Below are 21874 nucleotides of genomic sequence, written 5' to 3' on the forward strand. Positions count from 1 at the left end.
TATCATGAATAGAAAAAAAATGTGTTTGAAGAATCGATTCAAAAAATTTGAAAGTATTAAGTATCAAATGTAAATATGGAAAGTAAAACTAGTGTATTAGCATATTCAAATAAAAATTCTTGTGTATTTTCTGTAATGCAAATTTTGTATAAGGTAAAGAAAATTTATTAACGTATTTATAAGAAATAATTTGACATTTAATGCTGTCTAATAAAAATATAGAGTAGAATCTCTTTATGTCTAGACAATATCAGGGATTTTTCGTGGAGGATGTCTTTAGGACAATTTTTAAGTTTTGGATATGCACGTGTATTTGAATATATTGCTACTTCCGGATCAGGTTCAAAAATATTTAAGTTAAATAGAATGAAATTTTTTACAACAAAAAATTTATTCTAAAGACTATTTTGTTAGAGACCATACTATGAGATAGTAATACGAAACTGTGACGAAATATAAGGTTAGACGGTGCATGTCATTTTATCGATTAAATTTCCTATTCTGTTTTGTTCATGTAATATCACTTGTCTCAAACATATTGTGTGATTAATAATGTGCAATCATTGAAATTAATTGGAAGTATTAATAACTTTCTATTACAAAATTCCTGAAGGTGTGTGGTTAGTGAATGAATTGTTCATATAATTGTTTGAAACTTTATTTATCAGTAATTTGTTGTATAACGTTATAGTGAAATTATAAAACAATAAATTGTATTCAAAAATAATTACATGTATGACTGAACAGTGTGGCCTCAATAAATGTGCTTTTTTGTTATTACTTGTCACATGTAACAAAAATAGTGAATCAATTATGCCTTTGATTTAACTATCATCTTTATATTGATCTTTTTGTGATGTTATATTTTATTATATTTCATAATTAAAGTTAATATAAGAAACCGTAATATAAAATCACAGAGGATTTAGGTCATTAATCACATATAATATATTCACAACTACTTATTTTTCTTGAGCTCTCAGCGTTAAAAATTATTGTATTATTGCAATATTTTTTATAATGCAACAATGTCACAAAATGAGTAATTTTTATATACGCATACATTTTATCTACTAAATTGATATAATAGTATATAAGTGAAAGTAATTAAAGTTAGATTATAGTTATTTTATAGTTATACATAAGACTTCTATAAGCATTAGTGTAGAAATAATATAAATACTTTTATAAGACTTATTTTGTTATCCTAGTTATAAGTAACAATAAAATCATATTTAAATCATGTTGATATTAGTATAGTGTTTTTTTATAGATTTATATTATCGTATATTGTCACATATAAGGTTGTTATTATCATTAAGTAAAAATATTTAATGAAATTATGAAATTACAAATTTCATATTTAAGATATTATACACTAAGTAGGATTATAACTTTTCACTATTCAGTAAACTCATGTTATGAATTAAACTTGGGTTTTTCTTTCATTGATAATTGTCTTACCCTTTATGAATCATACATTATGTATTCATTGTGAATTCCTTTTTACTTACTTATTGAGGCCACTAAAGTTTTTTTTGTTATAGTTATTTACAGGAATCTAAAATGTATATATGTATAACAATGTTATATTATCTGTTTAGAATTATTAATTAGATTATTGTATTATAAATTTGCAGTGAATTTTGTGTTATAATTATGAACTGTTATGTATGTTATAATTATAATTATGAAGCTGATGAAAATGAGATGAATGAAAATCAGGTATACAATAATTTTTAAATATATTAGTTTTGCATTTTTGAAGATATATTCTGCATTTTTAAAGAAAAAAGCTACATCAGCACTACAGGAATATTTTACTAAGCGTTAAATTAAAAAAATGATGCATAAAATTATAGTACAGTTTTCTTATTTTTAGATAAATTATTATTTATGTGTTTAAGAAATAAATTGCATGATTGGATCAAAATGCTGCATGAACTTTATTTGCAAATTGTAGGATTGAATTTTTTCATGACTCGAAAATTACCGGAATAAAATTTAAACGCTAAAATGCTACAGAGTAGAAATAAAAATAAGGTACAGGTAAAAGTAAGATGTTTCACAGCTTCTTAATAATAAATATATTATTAATTAAAGGTGTAAAGTAAAGTACATAGTCCATTCATATTTTTAAACTTTGCCTCATTATGTTTAAAAATTGTACGAGATGCATCACTACTTGTGCTTGCTTTGAAAATTCAAAGATACTAATCGTACTTTTAATCAGCTTTTAAATTTCGCTTCTTGCATATTTATGCCAGCTGCTTTTCGTTTAGATTCTTGTAATTTGGAATATTTATCGAATTATAGTGGAAGTTAAAAAAAGTTGTAAGCTAAACTTTGTTTCAAACTGGATAATTATTGAATTTTATGTAAACATTTTGTTTTTACGGTGTCTGTTACAAAATGTAAATTATTGTTAGTCATTTTTTGTATTGTAAACTATAGTTTAATATTTCCTGAGATAATCGCATAATACGTGAAAGAACACTTTCAGAAAATTCTATGGTTGTGGCAAGATTGGAGATACGATCTTTTTATATTGGTATATATTTCTTCATGATATCATATAAAGTGAATAATCCCTAGTTCTTGCTGATGTATAACAGTATTTTTATATTTGCAGAAAAGGTCTTTCGGTGGTTTCCAAATATTTATAACTTTGGATAATTTAAGAATTTATAAAGATTTAAATCATATATTTCTTTTTAGTTACTGAGCAAAAAATGCAATTATTTCGAAGATAAAAATATTTACGATACAGTAACAGAAACAAATAATTTTTTTATTCAATTATTTCTATGAAAATAATTGTACAAATTGTTTAGTCAGATTTATTTTATTATTAGATAATACATATAATAGGTGCATAAAATAAATTGCTTGATTCAAAATTGGAGAGACAGAGACGTTCTAGTTTTATGATGCAATATCGAACCATGTTGAGCTATGACTTTATGTATACATACATAGTTCTATCTATTCTATCTATTCGCAGTCTCGTTGTTGCTGTATGAGAAAGTTCACTGCTTTAGAATGTTGTAACAAAATTTCTTTACATTTGGTTACAAATAAAATGAAAGATTGTAAAACATGTGAAACTTTGGGCACGCATAAAGAAAAATTTAAGTGTCTCCTTATTATACAATTAGTCTTTACAGTTTAATGTTTGTACTTTCAGAAGGATGCATCATCTGCTTATAAATCCAGTTTATCTTTTTTAGTTTTCTAGAAAATAGTCCCTGATTTATTCAGCGCAATATATTTTATTTTATCATCATGTATAAGCAAAATTTTATAGTTATCTTTAAAATAGTACTTGTAATAATCGTTACTTATTTTGTGAATCACAATTTTCACAAAACACAAGTTAGAAATATCTTTCCTTGTTTCCCGTCCTACAGATACCTTAATATCCAATATTAACTACAATGTTTCGATCTTTCAATTTTCTTTCTACACAATTTTTCGTGTTTTAAAAATATTTAATTTCCCATTCGATCGATTGAAGCCAGATAGATTTCTTTCCTACAGAAACACAATTTCATATATTTTATTAAATTATATATTTCTAGAATTTCTAGGGTTCGATTCATTGTCTCTTAAACACTCAGTAGTGCCTAAAACTATTACCATATCGCGTAGCTATTCAATTCCATTGACTAGGCATCGAACGAGGCCGTGGATCTCGATCAGTCATACATATTCCCCTGGTATCCCGTTTAGACCGGAAGAAGTATCGAGGTGGACGCGTTTAGGGAACTATATAGAATCATTTGGTAATACACGTTATATCGACATGTGAAATTATCAAGTCTACGCGCAGTTGAGATACATGTCTTCGTTCATCGTTTTCGCGTTCGCTCGCTAGTTACTAGCGCGTTAGTCCTCTCTTCTTAACACGGAACTTTCGACCACTCGTACGGTCGACGAATAACGCTGGTTACTTCAGTTTATGCTCGGCTCTGTCGTTGGTTGGATCGTGGAGAGAGAGTGGTCGTCGACAAAGAAGACGATCGACGCGACGAGACGCGCGCTCACGCGTTATCTTCGCCGGAAGCCCACTGAGCAAACGAAAAATTTGGTAAACTCAATCGACGCTGCTTTCGAATTCCCTCCGTTTTCTATCTAGTTAACTGGCCCGTGTATTTTTCTTTCCTATGCTCTTTTGCCCGTTTGTTCTCTTGTCTCTCTTGTCGTTCTTTCCGGCTACCATCTAGCCTCCACTGGCCTTTTCTATTCTCAGTCGCTCGCTCTGTGTTACTTTCCAATCGTGCTACGTTCCGATTTACGAGGAACAAAATAGGGACTGACACACGTCCGTCAATCGTGAATTCAAGCTCGATGGAGGAGGCACTTTTCGGCGATGATTCATTGCATCGCGGTTGCGTCGTGTTGTGGTCTTAGTCCATGCGACCCATCAGAATCGTAGTGTTGACAGAAATTAGAAGCGAAGAGATTGGGAAGACGACCAGAGGCAACGTGTGTGATCCTGTGCAACATTCGGTGTCGTGCGTCGTGCTTTGTTGATTCAGAATTTGAAAACTCGTCGCTCTTCTTTCTTTTTCTTTCCTCGTATTTCCTTTCTTTATTTCCGTGTATGCACATTTTTGCTTATCGAGAATGCCACGCATGTACATGTCATATCGATAACGTTAAAATACTAGTATAGTATTAGTAAAATGGTAGTATAGTAGTTTTACAAGTATACTAATAACGTTTTCTCATTTTAATAATTTTCCATCGTTTCAATGTTGTGCAAAATAAGTTCTTTATGGTCATCTTAATTGATGGATGTTACAATTTGCGTTTTAGTTGCTCGTTTTTCGAAATTCAATATTGTAGGAAGATTAGCTGACGGCAGGGAAGTTAGTTTATTCGTCAGTAAATTTTTATTCGTGTTATTTTGTGTTTGTTGTAATTAGTTATTTAAGAGAGAATTTTCCTTTGTTGATCGAGTATCGAATTAGACAACTTGCATATCTGATTGTCTTCGCGCATTAATGTGATTATTTATAATTTGGTACTTGTAACATGTTCAGTTAAGACGAATTTTTTGGATAGTTAAATGGAGCTCATTATGGAGTTGATTAACGGAGGCTTCAAGTCGCCCAGCTTTCCTCAATTGACTGTCCTAACTACGTAGTGTAAAATGTAATTAATTTTCATTTAGTAATCAATTTTACTTAGTTTTTTTAATTTCATTGAGATAATTCCATTTATTTCGTTTATTACAATTTATGGTAATTGGTTTAGTAGATGTCAGCATAAAAGTGAACTCTAACAAATGTAGAAAAAGTTTGTCATTTTTAATTATAACTATTATTTTTTCTCCAATCTTATTCTAAATTCTATTTTAATACTATTTTAACAAAAATTATTTGTTTTTACATTATCTTTCTGTTGCGATTTCTACTCTCATTTCTTATGTATATATATACTACTCAGATTAGTAAAAATCATTGGTTTAGGTCTATTCTTTTTATACAAATAGTATTTGTTACCAATTATGTTCTGTGTGGAATGTGTGAGGAGGTTAATCGGCGAATAATTGACATGGGAGTCGAAGTATGATATACATACTTTACATGCTTGATCCACTCAATTCGAATGCAGATTAGCGTCAAGGTCAAAAGAAGCAGATTTGATGGTTTTCAGCAAGGAGTTCATGTATGTACATTATTGATAAAACAGTTGGGCATTTTAAGAAATAGCAGTTGTCATATGTAAATTTGTACAAATGATACGAAACATTTAATGTTATAATTTTTGCGAATATTACCCGTGGTAAAAAATAAAAAAATTTTTAATTAAAATTTTTACTACTTCAATAAGATGACATTTTAATTTCATCCTTTTTATATACACGATGAATAACGCAATTTAATTTATGAACTTAATTATGAAGAAAATTACTTTGATTATTTAAAGCATCCGTGGGAATATTTTTTTTTATGTATCTTTTAGTCATATTAGAATCACCGAAGCAAAACGAATATAACGAATATTTTTTAGTAAGAAAAGAATTTCACTTCTTCTTAAAGCTCTATTTATTATATTAAAAATTATTCTGTTATAAACATACAAACTATATATTAAAGTTTTCATTAAATTCTACAGAATCGGTAAAGTAAGTTTCTTTTTGCATTTAAATAGTTTAAAAAGTAAAGTTTGAGACGAACGTTGGAAGAAAGTTTCTGCTTCGGTAACAAACAACGAAAAGAATTTGATGTTTTGTTGTTTATAAAACGCTGCTTGTCACGCGCTTGTACATGCGCTAAAATGTACACAGAAGTTTCTCCGCTATATAGATTTATTTTTCAAGTTCGAGTGAACGCGTAGAGTAATCTTCTCGAATTTACTAATTTTGAGTAACAAAGTGCACTGGTAGCATAAACGAGGACGTGGTTCGTTCTTCAGGTCGCATTATGCCGTGTCGGAAATTCGTAATTATGTTTTATACACTAAGCAAACTGAACTCGCCATCTTCTTCGAAGAACTTGGCGGAAGGTTCACCCGTTTCTTTGTATGCAATCGTTACTTTTCCCTTCCGACCAACAACTCTATTGTATTATCGTTGCTTCGAGGCTTCTCTTCAACTAGAATCGACCGTTTAATTTTAATTGGTTCGTGCTGTTTGACCCTTTCCTCTCTCTTTGTTATCGCAAGTGATTTTAATGTTATCCTTTGTCAGTGTAAATTCGATGATTAATTAACGTTCACGGAATAGTAATTATAGGATTATCTTTTATCTAGCGTTCGTACCACAGTTTCAGCGAACGTTCTTAGCCGTGAAAGAAAAAGTCTCTGGTAAAAAGTGACTCCAATTGTAGCAACAGACGATATTTCTCTTTTCGAAAGTTAACATTTTTTTAGCAAAACAAATTTTCGTCTCTCTTTAAACACGGCCATAATGGTGTACGCCTTCTACGTTTAGAATTAAACAGGCACACATATACGCGCCACTTTTGATCATTATAAATTAGAATACAAATACCAAGCAACTCCCGACCGTTTAATGTTCTTAGAAAGTAGTTTAACACTTTGTTACTACGATTACATGTGTCTCGTCTTGGTATGGTGTGCGTCGTTCGAAATTTGTAACGTTTTCAACATGTTGTCCCTTGTACTTGGTAGCAGTTTTTATTGTATAAGAAAGACGCACATCAAGACAAATCGTATTCACACGGATTGGAGTGATCATGTTTTATTAAACCTTGGCGTAACGCGGAATGGAAACTGCGACTTTCTACCTTCACATTGTAGATCGCCTCTTCTCGACAACTCATTTTTATATCTTTTTTATCACGTTTCTTTCTCCCTTGTTATAAACTTTTTTTTATATATTTACGCGAATAAAAGGAATATATAGATTCGATAAAGTGGAATACTTTGTCAAAAACTATAATTTATAATAATTTAACACGTGTATCACACTATTGATAACGATAGGATTAAATCAAAATCAAACTAGTAATATTTAAACTTTGTCGGTAGATGAAATTCCATATCGGTGATAGATATATTTCTTGGTATCAAGTTGCACATTATTTGAGGACGGAAGAGTCCGTAAGATAAAAATCTTTTACCTATAACACATAATGATTCACGTAAAACAATTATGAAATTTCTATGGATTATTTTAAATGTTTAGTTATTACTTTGAATCCTTTCGTCAGAATATTCTTTATTATTTTTTAATGTTTCAATAACGTAAAATATATATTTCGCGATTTAGTCCATCGCTACTTACGCCATTGGTTTTGATATATAGACTGTTATCGTCGTATTAAATACACGTATGCATACGTTCAAGCTTGATGCACATTTATCAACACGTGATAAAGCGTGCGAATTGTTTAATACTATGTGTACACCGTTTTAAGGTATAATTATTTTAATTTTTTCTTTGCTTTCCATATTATTCTTTTCTTCGATTTTGATGATTTAGTTTAAGTAAATCCATCAATAATTAGTGTTACTCGCAGACGAAGTTATAAATAATATAACGAATTTAGTTTGAATAATTTTTGAAAATCATTTTTACTGAAAACTAAAGTCAAATATATCCCCAGAAAATCTAATTACGCTAACTTTCTTTTAAGATTTCTGAATTTTCTTCAATTTAAAATATCCGTTCTATTTTGCCTAATGTACATTGCCTAATGCATTACCGAAGTACGTGTGTAATAATTTTTATCAGACAAAGCAATATTTATTTATATACAATATTTTGCATAAACACTCTCACCAATCAGACAAAAGATTATTATGTCTTCCAGTATTTGCTACTAAATAGACTAAATTTTCAAGTTAATTCTAATAAACGATAAAATTGAATTCATTCTCAATCTGAGAAGATTTTTTGATTGTAGGTTTTTATATAATACGAATCGAAAGGTGTATGAATTATGTAAGCAACGTTACAACGACATTTTTTAATTATGCGAGATCTAAATATAACGTTTAAAATTAAATTTCATGTTTCGTTTATACCAGGACGTATTTTTGACGTGACTTTTCGTAGTGGAGATGGTAATTCAACGACAACAAGAGTACGTTTGTAATGAATTACAGAAATATCAAGGTATACAAGAATTTGTGCAGAAAGTAATATTTTATAGTTGTTACTTTCGTACATAAATTGATTGCAAAAAGCATTTATCTGAATTCCTTTGTCAATGGTTTTTCTGAAATTATCTACAAAAGTCCGTGTCACAGAAGCATCGTAAAGAAAAATTTGCAAATTGTTTAAGTATTTCTTAAGTACAACTCTATCTTACTTATCTAGATATCTGTATTTATGATAACCTGCGAGACAAAAGTATATATATTATTTTTATAATGTCAAATATTTAGATTTTAATAAATATTTTCTTTATGTTGCACGAAATATGTTTAATAATAAAACTACCAATCTATAGTATAATACTATAGATGATTATAATTAATTTGGCATAATAAAAATGAATCAATAATGAATACAACCCTGCTTCTATCTTAATAGAAGTGAAAATTCATTTTCCCAGAAATACTTCTATATTTTTAACAATTTTAATGCCGTAACAAAAATTTCTCCAGATGTCCACGACCAACAGCGATGCCCTATTCTTTTTTCTAATCTATGTCAAATTATTTTTCCATCATCTTATTCTTATTTAACTTTATAATCGCCTTACTAACTAAGAACGCCACGAATTAATCCCTCCGTTCGTTCATTCTTCTTCATAAAGTAGTTTTAACCTTTCTTTTTCTTTATTTTCCTAGAAATCATCGATATCCATCGGAAGAAGCGTACAAGAAGCTGAACAATGACGATCGCGGAGAATACAGAGTCGAAGAGGACGGATTCGACGAACGTTTCTAATATCAATAACGAGGTCCTCGAACGAAGTTCTCTGAACGAGGATTCGCAACGACCGGAGGAGGCCTCGAATTCGAGCACCGAAGGCAACCCTCTTTTGGAAACCGACGGTAAGAACTCATCGGTGAAGATCGACGTGTCGATCGCGAAATCGAACAGGACGGATAAGGACGAGGATGATCGAGCGTCGATGAACGCCTCGAGGAAGGATGCTGATGACCGTAACGTGATCGTTCCACCGGATGGTGGTCTGCGAGCGTGGATGGTCATGATAGGCAGTTTCATCATCAACGGTGTTCTATTCAGCGTCATAAACACGTACTCGTCGATCTACCTCGAGTTACAGAGGAGACTGTTAGAGTCTGGAGAAACAGGAGCATCTTCGAAGGCAGGTAAGTTCTCTGATTGTTCATCACTGACTGTTTATCACTAGCGAGAATATGATAGATATGGTAAGCGATAGGAGAATTTAGTTGAATAGAATGTAAATGATCGGGACGATGTAACTTGTGGTAGTTCTAATATATTATTTATCATTAGACCGTGAGCATTTATGCAAATACATATTTTTATGAATATCGTTAAAGAAATAGAACTTAAACAGAAATTTATTTCACTCGCTGATCATGCACTCTATTACGACGACTATACTATCGTGTTTTTACATCTTTAAATTTCCGATATATAAAAATCCACAGCCTATTTATCGTTAAAGATTTAGATTACGTAGAATATTGAAATTTGTGTGGAAGGCAGCAGAATACATGATCTGTAGGGAAGAATATACCGTGTACGTATAACATACATATGTCGACTGTGGTCGAGGAGAAGATAAATAGGAATATGTGAGTATACGCGGTTGCATAAATAAGGACATTCATATATTCAGTGTCTTCTGGTTCGCGTCATCCTTTTGCGTTATCTTTTTGATATACGCGATCGAAGACTGACAATATCGTTCATTAGTTCGAAGAAAAAATTAGTTTTACAGTGATCGTATGTCGTTTATTAATTACAAATAAAAACTTAGTTTTGTATTGATAGTTTAGTATCGATAGTGCTTTTACTTTATGGTTATTACTGGAAGCATGACATTGCGAATAAGGATGTTTATAATAAATAAAAAATGGATAAATTGTAAACATTTTCTATATATATATATATATTACGAATATGCATGAGAAGTCGTTTAAGCAATCATTAACGTAGACAATTTTTAAAAAATGTTAAGATAATAAGCTTTTATCTCTTTATCTTCTTACCTTGAGTATAGTACAAGATATTTTCGATAAAATTATCTCTTTTTTATTTGTGATTGATGATTTCTAATAATGGGATATCTTTATCAATAAGTGCACTGCATATGCTCGTGTAAATGCATTTTTCCTTCGTTTCGGTGCATTAGTCACAAAGCAACGAACAGTGACATAAAATAACTGACGTAGTAATAATTTTTGAGCACTTGTAATATAAGATAAATAACGTGAAATCCTTCAGAGATCAATATTCCAGGTTTTGACTTCTTCAGTGATTAGTTAAATGATGATTAGATCATGTTTTATTGAAAAACTAGACTATGTTCAGTCTACTAATTAAAAGATGTAAATTGATTCATATTGAAAACTATTATTTTTATTAACGAGTATCATAAAGTGTAAAGACACTGATTCAAATGAAATTGAGTATATAGCATAGACTGTAACATTTGTAAATGTTATTGTACCGTGAATCGTTTTCTTTTTTACTTTATATTATTCGATAAAAGGAAAAGAAGTTAAGATTAGAGTTGTGAAAAAAAAAACAGAAAATCGTGTTCTTTTATATCCACTGCGGTCAATCATTGTCCCAATCACTCGCTCAGTGCAGTCAATGAACTGCGCGTTATCTTACCATTTTTATTATTTACCAATTTTTATATTGATATCACCATTTCTAATAGTTTCATTCGCGGATCAGTGAACTGCAAGCGATTATCATAATACTATAAGTTGATAATATATTTTTCCAATAATATTTTTCAGTAACTATCTTACTCGCGTCGCGTCTGATTCAGTTATTAGGTTATAACCCTTTACGAGGGTTAATCTATTATTAGCATATTATTATCAACTTTGTGCAAGAGATCATAAAAATAGGAAAATTAATGTTAGTTGAATCATAATGAAAATTAAGCTAATATATCGCAGTATGTATGTATTAGGTTGCCCGAAAAGTGTCTTTCTTTTACAGACACGTCTTTTACAACGATGCATCTTTATACAAACATGAAACCTAATCTGTCGAACGTTGTTATCTTTATTTTGATAGAACAAAATGGATCATACGTAATTCGGTAAAATAATATAAGACGGAAAACGTTGTGCGTCCATTATTTTCTTATAAAACGAAAGAAACTTTTCGGACGACCTAATACGTATCTTTGGTATATGTATGAATGTGTGTCGATGTATGCAAATGTTTATACATATATAGGTACGATATATGAAGTAGATTTCAATAATCTCGTTTGTAATAGGCTGTGAGCCTGAAATACAAATAAACATACTATACTATACTACACTGTACTGCAGTATTAAGTTTATTTCAATAACTGTTTATGGAATTAATAAATTTTGAATTTTTCTTGTCAACTTTCACAAGTTGTTAACTTTTTACTGTTCTTTTTATTTTTTTTTCACAAATGGAAGGATTTGCAGCAATAAAAAGCTATAGTATTGAAATTCTGTTTATTAGAAGAAAAACAAAGGTGTAGGTTTCACGCTTAAAAATTTAATATTTAATGTAAATGCTTATTACTACAAATATTAGTTGAGTATTTACAGTACTGGATCTTTCGTCGATCTCTGTCGGTTTACTCAAATTACCTTGGTTATAAAACGAAAGAAGCACCGCTACATCCCTCTCGTTTACTTTATGAACCTAATATGCATTTATAGCATGAATTTATAAATAATTGAAGTCAAGCAACAATCAATGAACATTCTAATAAGAATACGAAGGATACACGGCGTAATTGAACCGTTAATTGGTTCGTGGCCTAAATCCGACATTTCAAAAGTACTGATGCTTCCTAAGATTTAATCGTCGTTAAGTGAAGCATGGAATAATTAATTCGGGTAGCGTATCAATTAAACCGATCGATCAGGCTAATCATCCGCGGAGTCAATGCACTGGACAACCTGGATCTGAATTAATCGACAATTACATGGGTATTAATAGTAACGAGGGTCAAATAATATTAATCTGGGGGTAGTTACTCTTTAAAGTAGAACTAGGTCTTTACTAAACAATACGAACTTTAAACGACATCTAAGATCGTGGATAAATGGTCGTTCTTGTTTATTATTATTAATATCATACTTATTTGCGTTCATTTAGTCGATATTCTTGTGAATATATATATTTTCGTTTCGATCTAATTAAGCATATGTACTTTGACATATCCTAAATTTCGACAAACTTTACGTACTTTTTGATATTTTCTTTTTAAACGAATCATTTGTTATCACGATCGATTATATTATTTTTTATTTATTGTAATCTTGAGCTTTCGGTTTAGGATGGTTGCCGGCTTATCACCATGTTATATACGACTCACTGGCAACTATGAATTAAGTTTTGTAATTTTTGGGAAATGATTTGCCTAATCTGAGAAAAACATTTTCTTTTAGCAATTGTAATGTTTCATTAACGTTTAATACGTTCTGTTGTACTTTATAGAATTTAGTGGCGAGTTACTGGAGCTTGAAGTTACTAACCGATATCAAGATCAAAGTAAACGTTTCGTTGTATATTGATAGCGTGATAGAACTTCTGTTATCAGAATTTCCATCGTTCCAATACTCTACGAATATCGGGACATTCTGCTATCTGAATATTCTATTATACATACAACGCCTTTTTGGTAACGTTTTGTATTCTGTTTCCTTTTCATACTATTCTCTACAAACAGAATTACAATACATAGCGTAATACATATGTACACTATTCCATGCAGAAAAAATAACTTCAAACAAGTATTAATTTAAAAATAAGGAGTATATGAAATCTAAGTTTCTGTATTGTTTTTAAAAAATATACGTCTAAAAAATAAATAGAAAAATTCGTTATCCTAAAAAATTGCGTTGAAATGGAATTTCTATCATATAGTTTGAGTAATGGAAGTTTCATCGGACGTTCAAACATTTTTACGCATATGCCCGCAGTAGATTAGACATATTGTCGCAGATAAATTGTCGAAATTGTCAAAAATTGTCAGAAATTGTGGAAAGCGGTCGTGCCTTTGTTCCAGCTTTGGTAGGGTCGTTAACCATTGGTACCACGTTCTTTTTATCGCCAATTTCTGGCATTCTCACCGATAAAATTGGGATTCAGATGACCACATTTTTGGGCGGTGCTATTGCGTCCAGCGGTATGCTTCTATCCTCGATATTTTCTAGCAAGGTAAATTATTTCTTTCTTTTTTTCATTTCATTTCCGTGTAATCATTTAACGAAATAACTTCCCTACATCGATCGCGTTAATTTCATTTTTATTTCGAGAATCAGTATCAATATAGAACGCATAGTGTAAAATTTCAGTTTGACAGGTGTTTACAACCGATTCTTACATTTTGCTCTTCTCCTTTGTTGTCATTATTATTCAATCCTAAATTATCTATTTGTTAATTATAAATTACACTCACGTTCATCATTTTCGTTATATTTATAAAATTATCACACGTATCGTTTGAATGATTTATACCAAACTTTACGTTTCAAACAGCTAACCGATTTTTCTTGCACCATACTGAATGATCGAAATTTGTATTCCATCAACGCATATACAATTCATCTAAACGAGTCATTTAGACGAAATGAGTCATTAACTATATTTAATTGAAAAAGCTGATCACGATAAGAATAAAAAGATAACACCGTAAAACAATTTGCACGAAGATACGTTATCCACCGTGTTACATCCTCTTCTTCTCGTTGTCATAATCGACTCGAGTTATTTTTAGAATCGCTGTGCTTCAGGTGACATTACTATATTTGACTTATGGAGTGATGTACGGACTTGGTGCTAGTCTTGCCTATACACCGAGTCTAGCGATCTTGGGCCATTATTTTAAAAGATACTTGGGTGTGGTCAATGGTATCGTCACGGCTGGAAGCTCTGTATTTACCACGCTTATGCCATACTTAATCGAAGTCATACTTCTCCTTTTCGGTTTGGAAGGGACGTTAAGATTTTTAGCTATGCTCACTGCGATTGTCATGGCTTGCGCTATTCTCTTCAAACCGATTCCACGTAAGTCTTAATTCCTGCCATTCTTTATATTTTCGTCTTCGTATTTCATACTTGTATTACACTTGCGTTATACTTTTAACGTCTTCGGAATGGAAATTTTCTTATCGATTCTGCCATTCTTAGTTAAGATGTCCTGTCTAAAATTTTTCATTCTTTGAGATACGTTGAAATGTTTGAAGTTCTTCCACGCGTTCTTTCAATCTCTCAAGCAATGTTTTATCATAGAGGCTATTACGAAATAGCGAGTAGATATACTAAATCGAAGGAGAACAACGATGGCGCAAGGAAAATGATAACAAAATTTCAGTTTCCCTCGATTTCAAAAGTGGCGTAGCTAAATTAATCGAAAATCGAAGATCATCGTAACTCTTCCATATCACGATTCTTCCAGTTACCTCGGTGCCGCGGGATCAACTAAATTCCAAATCGGGCTTCAAAAACTGTCTGAAGCAAGTTGTGAACGTCTCGATTTGGAAGAGAAAACGATACGTGGTATGGGCTACTTCGATCCCTCTCGCTTTGTTCGGGTTAGTATATTAGATCAACGAGGAATTATTTGAATATGTACGAACACTTTCGCCGTAACGCAAGCAGCGATCCTTGATCGGCTTAGCTCGCGTGTCTTTTGTCGGCGGCTTCGTTCTTTTCCTCGTTGTTAAACCATTAGCTTTGATTATTGATACGCGACCACTCGTTAACATTGAGACGATCGAGGTTGTCAGTTAAATTGCAGCCGGCGCGGAAAACCGACGACAAGTTGGTTAACGAACGCGTTTGCGAAAGGAAACTTGTTTCCTGGCGACAGTCAAGTTACATGTGGCTTGTAATTCAAGCCATCGTCGAAAGAAACGACCACGGCGAAAGCGTATAAAGTGACAAGTATTAAGTGACACGAGTAGCCTGATCAATGAGAACGTTCCTTTCAGATATTTCGTCCCATATGTTCACATTGGGAAATTTGTCGAGACGGTGTTTAAGGGCTCGGATAAAAAGCTGCCGATTATGTGCATCGGTATTACTTCAGGTATAGGCCGACTTGTCTTCGGATATATCGCTGATTTGCCCAAGGTGAACAGAATATTGTTGCAACAGGTAAATCGTTCACTCCTTTTCAATTACTTGAACAAATGGTTTCTGGAGAAAAATTTTTATAAATGAAAATATATATATATATACATACATAAATGAATTATTACATATATGTATAATATATCGCACATGTATTTGAACATAAAGGTGTGTGGAATTGAAACAATTCAGTTAAAAGAACATGAAAACAGTCAAAGAGGGATTTAAAGGACTAAAAATGGGAAATTATTTAGTATCTGTCTAAATGATTTTTCATGTAATTCTAAAGAATCTAAATAATGTCTTTGTAAGGTTTCAAATATTTTTCCCTTTTCTTGAAAAGATTTGTTCAAGTTGTGTCAGTTTTTAAATGCATGTGTACAAGTACAAATATATATATATATATATATATATATATATATATATATATATACACACCTAATGTTTTTCAGAATATTAAACTATCGAGTATCTTTTCATGTGAAGAAGTTTTACTTGAAGTTTTTATCGATTCGGGAATTAAAAAGCTTCATTCGTTTTATTTACTTTAATGTTTTTCATTTGTTTCGAATGATTTTAGATATCGTTCCTTAGTATCGGTGTTCTTACGATGCTTCTCCCCGTTACGAATTCGTACATGGTTTTACTAATTATCTCTTTGGCCATGGGATTATTCGATGGCTGCTTCATATCCCTTTTGGGTCCTATTGCATTTGATATATGCGGTCGAGAAGAAGCGACACAAGCCATTGGATTCCTATTAGGCATGTGTTCTATACCTTTGACTGTGGGACCGCCCATTGCTGGTCTTCTGTATGATCATACCGGTAATTAATTACGTCACATAATTAATTAAGATTTCATACTATCTGTTACTTTGTCGGAATTTCGAACTAGTGATTTAGAGTTCGTTTTGTTAACGAAATTCCAAATTAATATTTCAATCTGAAATCGATTTGATTTCTATTTTTGAGATTTTTGTATAGAAAGTAATTTAAGTCGACTTTAAAAATATAACGAAGGCTTGACAATAGAATAAATATTTCACAAAATAATTGTCGAGATGTTAAATTTTGTAATATAAATGTTTAAAAAATTCTTTTACTTATTTACTAAAAAATATATCTAATTTGCTTTTTATTCTTTGGTTTACGTAGGTAGCTATGACATACCCTTTTTCTTAGCGGGTATTCCACCAATAGTAGGGGCACTCACGATGTTCCTGATAAAATTCGTGAAAGACGAAGAGCAGACCACCATTAACGGAAACACAGGGGATAAAACCACTTGTCAAAATGGTCGGTAAACAGGTATTTGTGCATTATTCACATCTAACTAACAGAGTTTGTTTCTCCATGTGGTATCGAAACACGTGCGTGTCGGTTTGTAACTGTTTTCATCAAGACGATTGAAACTTTCCACGGAAAGCTTTTCGGATAATATAAAATACGAATCACGTCTGCTGTCGAGGGGGACAAAGCACTTGGTAAAATAAATTCAATATTTCGAGAAATTATGTCTGCACATTTTGCTCAGACTTTGTTGCTCTCTATTTACTTCATGCCATTTTCTTTACTTTAATCTCTATTTACTGATACTGCATCCTTTGCGAAAATTCATTGCATGCTTGTGTAACATAATACATAAATCATAAAATCGCACTGATCCTTTTTGCATGTCACATTTCTGCACCAATGGATTTAACAAAATTTGGGGCGTCACAGCGATCAATGGACGATGCTTGAAATTGTTGCTAAGATTTAAGAGTTTCTGACAAATGCTACAAACGAAGAAAAGCTATTATCGAACTATTCTTTCTTTAACAGAATCTTCTTTGCGAAACGTATATGAAAAGCAAATAATATTCTTCAACATTTTTCTGCATTTCTAATCTCCTTTTTGTGGATGGAATCTTTTGGTATTTTAGCATCGATAATGAATGCATTTTATGCAACACATGTTCTTGCTTTTTGTTTATTTATCTACGTATATGTAACGAGGGCTAATGCGGTAATTCGAATTAATCATGGTAATGCAGCCTTGCAACAATTAATTACTTATTGCACCCTGCGTTGACAGTTTAATTACGTGTCGGCTCGTTGCGATATGACAACAACTCTGTCATCCATTATGCGCTATTCATAGTCAGTGTTTACTTTCTCATAGAGGTAATCCTTCTACTTTTCCGCGAATATCTTATCTCCACGTATTAAAAGCGAAATTGGAGTCAATTACACTTCTTGGGAAGTGTAGTTAATTTTATCGTAAGAAAACCACACTTCTATGTGTAAGAAACTTTTGTTCGGGTATTAAGCTGAGAATAAAAATTCCATTTAAAATTTAATTTTCGTTTATATGATAAATACGCTATATCATATATATTATTGTCGTATAATGGTTGAAAAATGATAATTATATAAATTGTATATTACGAGAACATCGTCCGTTTGAGAAACACTGACACAGATGAGTAGAACGTCTGCAGTAGTAATAACCAGTTTGGGTCAGACACTGGTTCCACTGACCCGAACGTTGTGCTTTCTATATGGAACGTGTTAATAAAAAGTAGCGATATTCTCTTTTTTTTACAATCGATACTATACATCAAAACCATGAAAAAGGTTTCATATTTGCTTCTATTTACAGATTTAACATCATAGTTCAATCATTTTTACTTCATATTTATTTATCGCTCACAAATTTCCGGCGTCTATAGAATTTATTGTTATATTTTTTTCGCTGTATCTCGTATAACTAACAAATAAGTATTATCCTTGAATGATGATTTAAACATCGGAAATAGATCCTTTTATTTGTGGTTTTATTTTCTATATCCTAGCTCTTCAATCTCACCAAATTTTCTCTGTTCTCATTTTCCCTTCTATATTTTGTACATTTTATAAATTTAAAAAGGAAGAGCTATTGGCAATGAAAAAACAAAATTTTTTTACGCGCCAATCTATTTTCATTGTTCCGACGAATAGAATCGATTCTTCAAACAAGCATTTCTCCGCTTACTTCTATTTTTCGTTATTACTGTATAAAAATATGGCAGGATACGTGGTACGAGTACACAGTGTACATTCTACGATTAAAAATAAGTAAAAAATACAAAATACAATTTTTTCGTTTAAAAGTTGCCGCTTTGTGGAGTACATCGATTCGAGAAGTATCATTTGCTTGAAAATGAGGTTCCAAATGAAAGAAACCGAACTTCCTTCCATTATTTGTACCATGCGTTCTGCCATGCCTTCTATGAATGTCCCTTAAGTCTTCGTTAAAAAATCATTCGCATTTTTTAATTAGCATCAAAGTGAACGTACTTACCTTTATTATCAATTAACATCTTGCACACCCGCAACTCCTCACTTCGCCATACTTCAATTAGCATTCTTTCTTTTGTAAATACTTCCGCAAACTTGCTCCGAATTGTCGATCGCATTCAACCGTTAATTTCTTTTATGTTTGCAACAATTTCTCACTTACGATCCACAGGCAGCTCGGGCATCCGCTTTCTATCCCCGTATCTCGTGACAACTCTCAAACACGAGCAGTCAAGCTGGAAGATGACGCGTTCAGGCGTCCACAGCCATCGTTCGTCGGAGTGTTACGGATTTCACGAGGACACAGTGTGCCAGGATCACGAGATCGGATATCTCGGTCGTTACGAACGCTCAGAGAGTATGCCATTGCTCCACCGTGAGAATCGGCCAGCTTCCGGTCGCTTCCAAAGGATGCTGCAATCGTCGATTCTTATAACGTGTTAGCTTGCAGATAAACGTCGCTGTTTCGAGATTCTTCGCGTCGATTTCATCGTGATATTCTCGCATTACGATTCTTTTATCATTATCGTTTTCTTTCGATAAATTGTCTTTTCATAGTTCTTTTAATAATTATTCGACGGTTAACGATTCGTAGTTTTAATATTGAGATGAAAAAATAAATTGCGAGATTTCATGTGCATAACTTGCTTCAAATAATCTTACATTTTCTAAGATACAGCTAAACTTGATGTTACGTCTTTTCTTGATCAAGATTATTTGGAATATAAAATTTGCACTTTATAACACAGACAATAAAGAAAATAAAGGGTTGAGTATATTCGCGAAGCAGCGACGATCGATAGATACGAAAATCATTGTGAATAATAATCTTTGACGCTTTGTTAACGTTTAAATGTCATATCATCGGTGTTTCTCGGTGAATACGAGCAACGAATGTTTCTAGTTTTTGTAGCGATTGAAGAATCATAGGAGTTAGAATTTTTAGCATATTCACGTCGAATAGAACAGGAAATTCAACTAGAGACGAGGTTTATTTTTTTTTTAACTCGTTCTCTGTGGAGTTTGTAATCTCTGCTCAACAAGCAATACCGATCAAGTCAATATTTTTCGGACGACAGAGTAAGAAGAAATAAGAATCGCGTTTTTGAATCGAATCGAACGAAATAAGATAGTTGCCTCGGTATTTTTAGATCAACGTACTCTATCACGTATTCGAAATCAGATCGCGTGTGCTGCGTAAATTTATTAGATTCTGTTTCTTTTTTTATTCCTATGTTACGTGGCTCATGCAAATAGACCTACACAAAAGACACAGAGATAGAAGTTTAAACTGGTCTATCGATAGAAATGTTTTTAGGATCGATTGATCTAGAAAGAATCAAAACGTTCAACGTTTACTTTTACCTGCCAATTACGATATGCTGACGTTTCAAGTTAATGATCATTATCTTATTCTACACTAGGAATTTGGCAATTTCTTTTTATTTTAAAATTTGACTTTATTAACGATCGATAAAACTACTGTGTATCATGTTTCTTCGCATGATACTATCTTTGCTTCATCTACAGTTCTTAATATTTTCCTTTTTCGTCGTAAGACGAATAGATTTCCTTGAAAAGAAATTTCGTTTTATTTGTCGTTAATAAGTGTCGGTGACAAATGTTGTTATGAAAAGTATAGAAATATCATTGTTACACGAAAAGACGACAGTTTTAATAGTCTCTAAGTAAAGGTGTTTTTAAATGTTACCACGATTACGATTTTATATCAATTGAAAATTTTGCCATTTCTTTGTATCGTATCCGAGAAAAGATTTTAATACCGTGCGTAGTAAATTTTTCCTTATGAAACATGACTTTATGATTATGATTAATGACTTAGGCAATTAATGAATCGGTCAATGTTAGAGAATCTTACATGTTTTGTAATCTAATAGTTATTCTTGGCGTATACTTGAAAAATAGGCTCATTCTCCCTCTGTTCAACAATTACAACTAAATGTAATCTGAAAGGTTCCATTTAGTTTGTAGATTTCCTTTTGATACGTAGTAGTTTGCCGGCCATAACATAATTAACGATACAGAATACTCTATTTTCCTAGTGTTGACAGAGCAAGAATGTTATTTTTCTCGAAATGTTGTACATAAAATAGTTAGAATATTGTGAAATCGCGCAAGAATAAATGACAGAAATAAAGAAATAAGAATGTTATAAAGATACTAGTTTGGAATAATCGAACCTCTGTGAAATATCATTTAATTTATTAAGCGGATTATTGCTTAATTTCCAACGATTGATTTACTTAATCGTAATTATTTTTAACGATAGGAAAATTCCATAATCGTTAAGATTAATAACAATTAGAGAATCGTAAATTTCAATATGACGTAATTTATTTTTGATAAACACAGATCGATAGGTAAAAAAGTGGGAGATGTCTAAATAAAGAAATTATTAAGAGATTAATATTTAAAGAAATGGACAATCTGAAGCGTTAACTCGTGTTCCACGATTAACGAGTTAATTTGCTGTATCTTTTACGTTTATCTACAATTCTTTTTCTTTTCTTACCATGAAGAGATTTCGTTTTCACGAAGGATGTTGTTTCTTCAAATATACAGCAAAATGTTATAGCGTGTAGGAAGAGAATAGTGTACAGTACGTCGATTCTGCTACATTTTATATATACTCCTTGCTAGGAGGATATACGATGTGCTATTTCCGTCTTTTCAGAAAACTGTCAGATCATTGTATTCTTTCGCGTAAGAATAAATGTAACTGCCGCATGCCGGTCTGTTTTCCTGGAAATGTATTAGGTGGTTACTCCTTCAGGATGCATTTTCGATTTTTAGGTGTGAC

General features: G+C 31.8%; 1 protein-coding gene across 8 annotated transcripts; it reads left to right on the forward strand.

Annotated features, from left to right (window-relative positions):
• Positions 1-86: 86 nt before the first annotated feature.
• Positions 87-21853, forward strand: kar (monocarboxylate transporter 10-like protein kar). 8 transcript variants are annotated; one of them, XR_004466258.2, is made up of 10 exons: positions 3959-4090; positions 9274-9762; positions 13662-13813; positions 14389-14662; positions 15054-15189; positions 15589-15754; positions 16311-16557; positions 16888-17028; positions 17135-17216; positions 19226-19366. XR_004466258.2 is itself a non-coding variant. In XM_076618031.1 (9 exons), the coding sequence occupies exons 2-9, from the start codon at positions 9318-9320 to the stop codon at positions 19495-19497; spliced, it is 1833 nt and encodes a 610-aa protein (XP_076474146.1). In that variant the 5' UTR covers positions 87-153; positions 9274-9317; the 3' UTR covers positions 19498-21853. The 8 variants fall into 8 exon arrangements, 7 of the variants coding, with proteins under 7 accessions (XP_076474146.1, XP_033206461.2, XP_033206463.2 ...); XM_076618031.1 differs by lacking the exons at positions 3959-4090; positions 17135-17216 and adding an exon at positions 87-153 and having other exon boundaries at positions 19226-21853; XM_033350570.2 differs by lacking the exons at positions 3959-4090; positions 17135-17216 and adding an exon at positions 257-460 and having other exon boundaries at positions 19226-21853.
• The last annotated feature ends 21 nt before the right edge of the window (positions 21854-21874 follow it).

Source organism: Bombus vancouverensis, chromosome 4 (assembly GCF_051014615.1).
Source record: "Bombus vancouverensis nearcticus chromosome 4, iyBomVanc1_principal, whole genome shotgun sequence".
NCBI lineage: Eukaryota > Metazoa > Arthropoda > Insecta > Hymenoptera > Apidae > Bombus > Bombus vancouverensis.

What these genes read in the sequence shown, in the direction of transcription:
- kar (XM_076618031.1), top strand. Translation starts at nt 9,318, where the DNA reads ATGACGATCGCGGAGAATACAGAGTCGAAGAGGACGGATTCGACGAAC. An exon ending in TCTCTTCAAACCGATTCCAC is followed by an intron (nt 14,663 to 15,053) that starts GTAAGTCTTAAT and finishes CGATTCTTCCAG; the next exon opens with TTACCTCGGTGCCGCGGGAT. An exon ending in ACAGAATATTGTTGCAACAG is followed by an intron (nt 15,755 to 16,310) that starts GTAAATCGTTCA and finishes GAATGATTTTAG; the next exon opens with ATATCGTTCCTTAGTATCGG.